We start from the raw sequence: 11,847 nt of genomic DNA on the forward strand, positions 1-11,847 counted from the left end.
CAACATGAAGTTAAATCTAAAAAAAATCTCATCATTATGACAATAGTTTCCACTCATTGCAATTTTTATTGCCATTTTCTTTAGACATAAATCATGCAAACTAGAGTGGAGAAGACAATTAGGACACAATTAATTATACTTAGGAAATACATGGTGGTCATAGCATTTCACAATCTTGGAACCAGATTTTTAACCATTTTTCAAGTGCACCTTTTATACAATTACATTTTTAAAAGCAATATTCTGCAAAAATCATATCATTGTTCATTTGTGTGCACTATCTACTCCTACTTTGGCACACTTGCCAAATTAGCTAACTTGTTGAGCTATGGTGCTTTCACACTCAATTAGATACCACTGTATTTACTTCAGTACACAGTATAATGCCCAGGCTTTTCTTCAGTCAATAAGTTGATCTCAGTTTCTTCAAATCACACTGCAACATTTACAAAGGATCCCAATATACTGCACATTAAAGTATACATATTTTTCCCCGCAGTGCACAGTTAAATACATCTTGTATTTTGAAGGCCATTATGTAAAGAGTCTGAATTAAAGCTATTCCACAAAAACACAAAACTACAAAGTCAGTGACTTTATTTAATTCAATGATTCAGAGGGGATCATACAAACCTTTGACACTGTCTTAAAGAAGAAACATTTAAAGTGTCATCAGTTGACAAAGTGCAACCTTTTGCCAGCGACGTTATAAGAGAAAATTTTGGTCTTCAAATGATCTAGTATTATTGGATGCTGAGTGTTCGGTTTAAACCTCAGTATCAATATAAAAGCGTTTAATTCAAGGGACAAAATTTCTTGATGAAAATCAGAATTGTTATTGTCCAGTAGCAAATTACTTGCTTCTATAGTTCACTTCAGTGTAGGGGGTAATTTCTGCAGTGATCCTCTTCCAACATCAGTATCTCAAAGCACTGTCAAATAAAACTCCAATTTAAAATCCTGTGAGGCACTCAGTCTTGGTCAAAGAAGTGAGGAACCTTGTTGGATTAATTGCAATGGCCATTCTCACACTTCTTCCTAAGGCAACTTGTCCCTATGTGGTTCAGCCATTTTTGCGCACATTTCTTAAGGAGGCGCACACCCTTCTGCCGTGTGTGTACGTCACTACTGAAATGGTGCAACGCAGAGATGTGTGTTTATGTCCTAGTATGGCTCAGACTGACTTATTGGCTTCCAGTCTCTGCATGATTCTCTTCTGGAGAAGATTCCATGCTTTCAGCACCTTTAAATCAAAGACAAGGAAAAACGATTGTCAATGGAGTATCTTAGGTTAGGGTTAGAGGTAATACAGATCTGTGAACCCCAGAGTGACGGGTTGGGATGGTGTCTGTGTGTACTCACCTGTTTCTGAGTGACCTCTGGCTCCCACAATGTACTCAGCACCACATTGGCATGCTCGACCTGCCTGGCGTTGGACCACTGACTGTGCAGCCTCTTCAGGGCATCTTCTGCAGTCACACCGTCCCGCTCTGTTATCCTCAACACAGCCTGGGAGGGGGTGGAGTCAGAGGGGATTAGGCACTGGGGGCTTGAGAGTTAACAAGCTTGAGAGTCTTTTCTCAAGCTTGAAAAAACATTTAAAAAACACTTTACTTCAAAATGACATTATTCCAGCGTATCCTAATGGATAAAAAGTACTGTTAACAGAATTGTACGTATAGTATTATTCCTAATACTGTTTCAATAAAACCATTCAAATGCATTATTACCATTTTCTCCATGTTATCCATTGTAAGTGCAGCTATTTTCATTTACCTACTTAGCAATATTGTGTACTCACTAACTTTTTCATAGATTAATGGACAGGTTAATATACTGGAATAAAGCCATTATAAAGCAAAGTGTTGAAAATATCTTAACCCTAGCTGATGATTTCATGATCAAGCAATCTGACACCTTATGACAGAAGTTGTTGCATTTGTCACAACGGGGTAACAAAGTTGAGGTAGCAACAACTCAGTCAATTAAGAAACAGTCTTTTAGCACCATTAGTATTCCTTATGGAAACCTTGTAAACAACTGGCTGACCTGCCAAACAGTTGTTATTGTTTTCAGCAACTTTTTTGGCAAACAAAGATTCATATGTTGAGGTTATGAAGCCTCTGTAAAGGCCTCCTCACATTTTCAAGCGTGATGTATGAAAAAAATGTGGTGTCTGCATGCTCTCCTGAGGGTGAGCATACAGATACCAGATTCAGACACTTTACCTCTTCCTCAGGGATGAGTGTGACCCAGACTTCATGGACCATGTCTGTCCAGCCCGCCTCCAGGAGAACTGCTGCATCCACCACACACACCTGTTTACCTGGTGAGGACAAAGTGTCTCAGATGATTGGTAAGGAGGTCTCTTCTATTCCATTACATTAAAAACATTAATCCTCTTGCTCTGTTTTCTCTGAAACAACCAGAACTAATACCAACATCTACAAAGGAATTCTTCTGGGCCATATGTTTATACATGTACAGTTCTACAGCACCAGTGTTAAATCATGCTAGTTCATACAGAAAAATAATACCTTCCTCTTTGGCTTGTAGGATCCTCTTCTTGACCAGAAGTGCAATCTCAGGCCACACAATATCTGTTAGGGCTTTTAACCGTTCCTGCATGAAAAAACAGCAAATTGAGTAAGCTGGAAATATGTAGCCAGACAACTGCAGTCTCATAATAACCCGACATATTATTCATATTGGCCATATTACCTTGTTTCCAAAAACTTTCTTTCCTAATGCCTGCCTGTTGATGGTCTTGTCTTCATTAAGAATATCTGGAAAAAAAAAACAAAAAACAAACAAACAAGCAAAAAAAAAAAAAAACATCAATTAACCAACCAATGATCCAAGAAATAAACACACACACAAATATGCATCATTGCATTGAAAGGCATGAGATACACTGTTCAGAGACAACATGAAAACCACAGCCAAAGTAAACATGTTGCTCCCTATGAATGATGGAGTCACTGTTAGGGCAAATCATTTAAAATTATGCTACCCAACGCTTTTAACTTATCAAGTTTAAAAGATAAAGTTAGGTTATTTAGGTGTATTTTTTTTTTTTTTTTAAAGCTGGCCTGGAACGCAATGCAACGATGCCACATTCCTCCACATTTTGGCCAAACCCAACTGGTGGACTCTGAGATATTACCTGAGACATCACAGAGAGATGCAAGCACACAATCTTAGCCACAGCCACGCCTGATTATTAAAGTACCTGGTGGCAATGTGTCTCCTCACCTGACCCAAACTCGTCCACCACCCGGTAGTAAGCTGCAGTACCAGGGAGGTACGTTTCATGGCCCAGCTTGTCACTGTCAATGCGGACGGCGCCAAGAGCCTCCAGCCGCTTGGCGATTGAGCTCTTTCCACTGCCGCTGCTCCCCGTCAGGCCGATCACATATGGAATGGGGGCGAGATGGGATGTGTCCTAGGTCAGGGGAAACAGGAGATAAGACATGGGGACAGGTTACGATTTAAAAATAAAAGACATCAGACATGGGATTCTTTGAAGTGGGTCATCATGACAAATATAAGAAAGATCTAGTGGCTAAAAGCAAAATTTAGAAAATTCTTGCTGTCAGACTTATGGCTGTCGACTATTTGATATGATCAAAGCACTTCAGACCAGACAGAGTTGAAGATTTAATCTGTTTAAAATTCACACTACCAGAGAATCTGTGCTGACCATCACTCCCGAGCAAGCCTCAGATCAGAGATTCCACTTTAGACAGTTAGGATATCCCAATACGTAAATGAGCCCCGTTACCGTCCATTGTACTCAGCTTCAGACAATTAATCTTGATTTACCCCGTTTCACAGAAGTCATGTTTTATTCTTGGCCAGATTTTCATACTTGCAATTAGCACAATTTACCACCTACTACAACCTCACAACTCACAGCTGAAGCTTTTCTTTCTTTTCTTTATGTTGCAGACTACCTGGTTATTTCCCAGCACCTGCGCAAATGCAGTTAGGCAATGTATGATGTTCACTAGGTGCAAATAAACCTGTTCCTCAGGTTGGGATGGGACAAATTCACTGAGCGCTAGCATTCCCTTCAGCAACTGTTTTTTTTTCTCCTCAACACTCAACATAGACATTGTACTTTAACACATGCAGGCAAAACAAGAGGTAACTGCCGCAGTTAAAACATAACCATTAAAATGTTTCACCAGATTGCTCTCAGTGGTTGACCTGAAAATACCAACCCAAAATCAAAGTGAAATGGTGTAAGAAAGCATCAGGCCTAAATTGAGATGTATAATGTTTTGCCTCAATGGGAGGATTTATGATTTAGTTAAGGTACGCCTAAATACCTTTCTAAATGACTTGCCACCAATTTGATTCGTGACTGGAAGCTGTGTATTGCTTGTTTACTTTTTGAAACTATAATTCATTTAACTTTGACAGATGCCGCCAGTAGTTGTTAGGCAATTCTTTTACTCGTGTTTTATGGACTCACTTTTTTCTTTTTATTTTCATTGACTGCAAATTGAGTACTATACTGCAACCATTTGGATTGTGCATTTAACTAACTTCCAACCCTGCCTTAGAAAAAGGAACGTGAAAAGCGCAATACAAGTGATAGTGTACATGAGGTTCTGTGTGCACCTTTTCCCGAGATAAGCATGCAAGCATTTTCTACAAAAAAGGCACAAGACAAGAAAGTATGCTGATACAAAGTGTTTGCTTGCATTCACATTCCCTTATTGGCCATTTGTTTTTATTGGAATCTCCTTGACAGACTTTATATCAGGTGCTGCCGCTGATACCTCTGAGTATGCTTATCAAAATGTAAACAATCCAGAGGGCCTTACTTTAGGGGCGGTGAGGAGGGTGCCCAGGAGACGAGAGCGCAGGCTGGAGGAGCTGATCTTCTCCTCCTCTGCATCGGTGTGGTGGACATCCTTCAGCAGCTGGATCTCATGGAGGACCAGAACTGGGAGACCCTGACTCAACAAACAGAGGAGAGCAGATATCAGAAACATACTACTGTGTTTAGGATCAGGCCCGTCTGAACAGTCTGTTCTGCAGGACTTCATCAGCCATTTTTTTATGGTCTAAAAAAATAGACCATAAAGGACAATCTTTAACGCCAATAACAAATTAAACCATATTACATATTAAATGACAACAGAAGTAACTGTCTTCTGTAAACTGTAAAGTATGATCAAAGCAATGGTAACAATTGCTCTTCAAAGATTTCTTCCTGTCCAGAGGTGAGTGATTTCCAAACAGCTCACTAGACTAGACACTGTTTAACAAGAACAAACTTCCCTGATCCTCTGCTAAAGGTTAAAGTGACGTCTCATGTCAGTGGAAAGACTCGCTCAGTCATATTGGCTTTGTTAGCTCTCACATTCAACCGAATTAACGTTGAAGTGATGTGATAGTGCGTTCACTCTATGGACCTATGGTATTACCATTATTATTTTTTTCACATGATGATGTACTTGGGAGGCTAGTGTATTCAAAATAGACTGATTTTCATGTTAGACTCTGAGAGGTTCATGTTTGTTTAAATCCATCCATCACTGGCACAGCCTCAAAGGGCTTTGTAACTTGAAACATACAAAGGTGTGGCTCTTTTTAACAACAGATCAAGTAGAAGGGCTGGACTTTTCAAACACACTATGAGTCACTGACAGCAGTTTTATAAGGAAAAATTATAAATGATGGTGGTGCCAAGGCCTACAATAAAGGCCAAAGACAGAAACAGGCAACAAGATCAACTGTTATTAAAAAAAATAAAATAAAATAAAATAAATAAATAAAAGTCAGTTGCACTGTTGGCATCAGCACATATATATATATTTTGTTTTTACACGTGTGCTTATTATCTCCTCTCTCACCTTATTCCACTTCCATTCGCAGTTAATGCACAGCAATAGCAGACTGTGTAAGCAAACTTTGTGCATTATTAAGTTATATTACACTTCAAAGAGTAGCCCACTATTCTCTGTTGCATATATGAAAGCAGTATTAATGTTTGTAAATCAGTATGAATGTCAATCAACTGACAAACATGCTCCTCCTTTATGTCTGCCAACGCAACAAGGATAGAAGTCAGATACATCGGCTTAATCGGGTTTTCAATTTTGAACACGTGTAGCCTCACTGCCTTAACAAGAAAATTATGTCATGTTGAACTACATTTTTGGCCTTTGTGTGTGTTCAGTTTACACAGTGCCCTCCATGCTGTCTCCTGCTTTACGATAGACTGACTGAAATAACTGTAAGCTTATTTATCTCTGGTTCCCCCTCACTCTATAACATTGACAATGTTCCTCCATTGCTCTAAAGGTATATTAGTAATGATATGTGCAAAGTTCAATAGAGCTTCAATGTGTAATTGCTGTAAGTCTGCTGTTAATAATATCCTGAAAACTACTCCTGAAAAGATAGAAAAACAAAAGATACAACTGTCCTGTTCCTGACTTACATTTTCAATGCGCCTCTTGTTGACAGCCTCGCCTCCCCTCTTGGTCTCCTCACTAACCACAATGCACTGCAGCTGGGCGTCCACCACAGAGCTTCCAAAGGGGTCGTCAAGGGGCACAATTTCCACCTGCAGCGAGGGCTTGACGTCCTGCAGGAACTCCTGTAGTCTCTGGACCCGCAGCGAGTACGGCTCAATCAGCTCCTTCAGGACCTTTTCTGAGGCCAGGAGGGAAAAGAGGTCAGGGGCACGGACTTTCATCTGCCATTTCACAACACCACACTTCTCCAGGGCTCGTAATATTTCTTCAAGCATGCTACTGTTTTCAGAGGAACCTCCTCATGGTGGAAAAAAATCATATTGCAATTATTTTCACAGATAATGCAACTGTGATAACAGTCATGATTTAGTGGAAATGATCATTTATGCAGCATAATTTTCTATTTCACTAAGGAAAAAAATAAAGAAAGTAACTTGATGATATGTGATTTTTGCTGGACAAACAAAACCAAACAAATCTGTTTTCTTACATTGGAAGAATATAATTTGTAGGCCAGGACATTTCTACAGCACCACAAAAAAAACTTTTTTCAGCCCTACTGAACAATGTGTTCCACTTCCCTCTACAGAAACAAATAATACATGCCATTTTACTTCAACAAACATATCATATATCATATATTACCTTTATATATCTATAGTCTTCTTATGCTGTGTTTTTAAGTGTAAGGCTACATCCAAAACAATTTTTTCCTACACTAAATCAAACTTCTATTTAAAATACGAAACATTAGACTTGACATTGAAATTCTCTTCTGAAATTAGTATCTCAATTCTTGAGATACTAAAGTGGAGAGATTCTGAAAATGTAGAGGTCTGAGAAATAAGAAATAATTAAGGAAATTGTTCAACATTCCTCCAATCTCACCTCCTCATGTAAAGTGAAATAACTGCTATCCACATCACTTAAAACCACTCACTTTTCAGCATTTCTTCGTCACACACGCCAATGAGGAACCTCCTGTTGGCCAGCAGGCACGAAATGTTGAGCAGGGTCTTGTGCGCCCCGTGAAGCCGGTCAAATGTTCCCCCCACCACCACATCGTTGTAAGTCTCCAGGGTCTCTGTCTGTTCTTTGCAACTCTCCAGCTCTTCTTCTTTCTCCTGCCCTGCCCCCTCTTCATTCTGCAGCTTCATCAGCTGCGGGTAAAGCAGCACCGAGGCCAGATGGGGGCTGCAGACATAGCAGTGTCCAGCATACCTCTGCAGACACTGTTTGACCAGAGAGGACTGGCCTGGGTCCTGCAGAGGGAAATCTGTCAGCACCACCTCTGGAGAGTGAGACAGGGGTTGCGGTGTGGGGAAGGGGCAGCTGGGAATCCCGCCCCGGCTCGAGGTGGCTGTCTGGGCGCGGACGTTGGTCAGCAACACACGAACATCCAGATGCCCACACACATCAGCTGCGTTGCTGTAGAGGCGGGTGATGAGGTTGGACAAGTCCACCACTGGTGGAATGAAAACAGGCCGCGGCTGGCTCCCGTTTCCCAAGTTCAGCCCGGGTTGGAGGTGAACATACAGCGTGCGCTCCACCACCTGAGCGGCTGAGCTCAGCACTGGAGCAATCCGGGGGAGGAGGGTGTGGAGAGGAGAGGTAAGCACAAGGATGCCTGTGCTGAACATAGACATGTTGCCAGCTTGATGTGACCGGGGATTTACAATTGTCCCAATATCTTGAGAGGTTGCTGTTACGGGATGTGAAAATGAGAGAGAGAGAGAGAGAGAGAGAGAGAGAGAGAGAGAGAGAGAGAGAGGGAGTGAGAGAGAGAGACAGAAAAGAGAGTACAAAATGATTATTACATTCTAATAAAACTGAAAATGACCAAGAATGAGAACTGCAAAAGGAAAATCAAAAGAGAGTACAAGCAAAATAAATAAATGATCAAAATAAGTGAATTGTACCTTTCTGAATTGATACAAACAAGAGTTAGCACTTGAGTATGTGTGTGTCCCTATCTGCCAACAAAGTCAGTTACTAACCCAGCACTATTATGATAAAGATAATGTTAAACACAAGAAGTCAAGAAAACAAGAAAGGGGCTATTTAAAATAATGGGAAAATTATGCTCTGCTACCAAATTCTAATTTTTTGGATTGCTGGATTGCCATGAGATACTGTACATATAATGAAAATTGTATGGAAATAACAACTCACAACCAAAACCAAGAAATTTGTATAACATGAAAACAAAGCTAAGTAGGTTTCGGGAGGGTAAAAAAAAGGCTCTGAGAGCAGCCTTGACAACTTCATCTTAAGACACAGTTGGACAACTTGAGTTACAACTTGAAACCAGAACAGGGACAGAGGACAGATCTTTTTCCCACCAGGCTCTCGGCACAAGAGCAGAAGTGACATCACCATGACCCCTCAGCTCAGCCCTCTTTCCTTAGCTGTGCCTCCAAATTGGGACCTCAAAACGAGGTATTTCGGTGCTGAGGCAGAACCGGCAGAAATGAAAGAAGCAATTACCAGCCATGAGGTCACTGCTTAGCCACCAGTGAGGGCAGACAAAACAGCTAGTCAAGTCCACTTTATTTATTTAGCCCTTCATCACAAAAGCATGCCTCAAAGACTTTACAAAGAATGAGCCAACCTAGTCCTAGTCACAAAACAAAATGATGCAACATGATATCACCATAGTCAGGACTACAAGGGCCTCAAGACTGAGTTACAGTGGGAAAGAGGGGAGCTAACCAGGAGTTACACAGCTTCACAGGCATCACACTGTTGCCTCTCCCTACATTTCCAGGCTTAATACCTTTTCTTCAAGACCAACAAACCCTTTAACACAGTCAAAAACTCCATGAAAAGGAGTCCCCTGCACCCCCAAATAACCCTCTCTGCTACTGATAAATCCTGAAGTATTGCTCATAAATAATTCAAATGGAAAATTCATAAACATCCAAAGCCCTTTCCCTAGAAGGTGAACTATCATAGCATGGGGCTTGATAAAACAGAGTGCCCTTGATCAGATGGACGACAAGCAGCTCAAAGATGCAGCACACATGATCCACACTGGAACAAACACTAAGACTGTGACTTCACCTCTTGGCTTCAAAAGCTTCCAAAGAGATGCCTTGCACCACAGTTACCACTGTTCACACAGATACTATCTGAAGGATCATTAACTCTGAGGTGAGACAACACGGTGCCCCTTTCCCCTGCATGCACCTGGCACACCACACAGAGGTTTATGTACATGTACGGCACTGGATAAAACCCATCCCAGTGCAAAATGTAAAACCAGGAAGGCAAAGCTAACTACATCTGATCCCCTGACAAACAGTCCATTGCCACATGCACCATCATGGTTAGTCTGTTAATTGGGGGGAAAAAAAACAAAAACAAAACACCAAAACACACAACATCTACAATCTAGGCTTAAAACGTATCTTGGATATCTTAATAATTAAAAAGCATGACCTGTACCTTTATTTTTTTCTCAGGCAGAATGCTTAACAATTTCTTCTTAAATTAATTTGTTAAAAGGGCAGAGAGAAATGTAAAAGACCTATGGGCTATTACCTCCCATTTTTCTGTTGGTGTTTAACACTGATCTGCAGCCTTTACCTAGTTTATCATTTCCATGTGATTATACATTTTGGATGAATGGTGAAACTTTACGACAACATATGTGCAACAGCTTTCCAAAGCCTTTATGAAACTGGCGGGATTAGAGATTATTGTTATTATTAAAAGAGATGGATACATAAATGAATGACTAACTTATTAACCTGCCAAATAAAACATTACATGTTCAGAACAGGTAAGTCTTCTTTTCTGGCCTAATAGCATAGTATGTGCATATATTAGCCTGATAGGCTAATATATGCACATACATAAATACATAAGCCTAGCTATGGTATCGTTTCCCATTTTTCATTACAGGAGGAAGATTATAACCAACTGAATGGAACAAATGCATTTATTTGAACTGAACTGACTTGAATGTAGTTATTACAGTGTTGCTGTCAACATTTGTAATTGTTAATTTTGTGAAATCATTGGGCATACCAGGCATTTACTACAAGCCATATTACCTGAATTGAACACTTGCCAGTTAATCAGACTTCAACGTGAATTTTGACTGAAAAAAACAACAACAAAAAAACAAAAACAAAACAAAACAAAACAAAACAAAACAAAAAAACACCTTATGACCTTTGACGTTATTATGAAACCCACCCTAACTTGTCAGGACTTGTCAGGACAAAACTGAATTGAAGGATTTCTTTAGACTGTATTGTGTCGCTTACAGTTGTTAGTGGGCAAGACATGGCTTGTAAGCGCTAATAATCATAAATACAATATATAAGTATGCATATTGGGGTCGCTCCGTATTGTTTAAGAAGCTAGCTGTAATTTCCAGTTATCTTTAGTGTTACCGTGCAGATAGCTAACTTACAGCTTGCAGCTCCAGTCTGGCTAATCGAGCAATGTGCTTCTCTCTCAGTCATAACATTACCGAGCGAAGCCAGCGGGATTACGGAGCCACACTGGCAGATGTTACTACGACTAACGTTAGCTTTGCTAGTTAAGGTTAGCAGCTTAGCAAGAACTTACCGATGTCCAACAACTCTACAGTGATGTGAGGAAAGGACGACCACAGCCTCGTTAGCTGGTTCGGGTTATTCACATGTTGGATAGCAGGTATTTTTTTCCTGATAATCCTCGCAGACGACACTGTCACACGGAGAGCTCCACGGTTAAAATAATAAGCAGCTAGTAGCAGCCGCTCTCAGATGAAATGCTTGGGCGGTCACGTGACCCCGTACATACCAAAGGATTGGTCAAGGAGGCTGCTGCGGCGGATCTGCCGGGGGGCCACGGGAAGTCAGGGAACTCAAGAAGTGGCCCGGGACAGGCAAGGACTGTTGACAGCTGCAATACAAATAATGAAAGTGAAAATGAAAATAGTTGTTCGCCGAACCGCTAATTTTAATTTTGCTTCTGGTTCACGTTAAGGTGAGTTAATTAGGTATCTGGGATGTGTTTGAAATTAGTCAAGGGAATAACAGATTTTTATGAAAATTCAATATTTTAGTCATGGAAAGTCAATCTTCATTCTCTCTCTCTCTCTTTTTATTTTTTATTTATTCATTTATTTATTTTTGCCATGGATGTGTTACTTCAAAACAATGTCTTATTATGTTTCACACACTGTTGCCCTTGTAGGAACTGCACAGTCTGCATCACTTGACTCATGCTCTTTATATAATTTCTGGTTTTCTTCCCTGCTACAACAGAGATGCTTCTCAGTGTTCCTGGTCTTAAATTCCTCCTGGTTCATTTGAGACCATTTAACTTGGCTTCCATTGTTTAACTTCTCTTT

General features: G+C 40.4%; 1 protein-coding gene across 1 annotated transcript; it reads right to left on the reverse strand.

The window, feature by feature from the left end:
- Positions 1-43: 43 nt before the first annotated feature.
- Positions 44-11,290, reverse strand: coasy (CoA synthase). The gene is made up of 10 exons (XM_030078280.1): positions 11,079-11,290; positions 7,438-8,199; positions 6,461-6,675; positions 4,836-4,967; positions 3,256-3,445; positions 2,722-2,786; positions 2,538-2,622; positions 2,229-2,326; positions 1,363-1,509; positions 44-1,243 (listed from the first exon to the last, which is right to left on the reverse strand). Exons 2-10 carry the CDS (start codon positions 8,141-8,143, stop codon positions 1,175-1,177), a joined length of 1,707 nt encoding a protein of 568 aa, XP_029934140.1. The 5' UTR covers positions 8,144-8,199; positions 11,079-11,290; the 3' UTR covers positions 44-1,174.
- Positions 11,291-11,847: the final 557 nt, after the last annotated feature.

This window comes from Myripristis murdjan, chromosome 19 (assembly GCF_902150065.1).
Source record: "Myripristis murdjan chromosome 19, fMyrMur1.1, whole genome shotgun sequence".
Taxonomy (NCBI): Eukaryota; Metazoa; Chordata; class Actinopteri; order Holocentriformes; family Holocentridae; genus Myripristis; species Myripristis murdjan.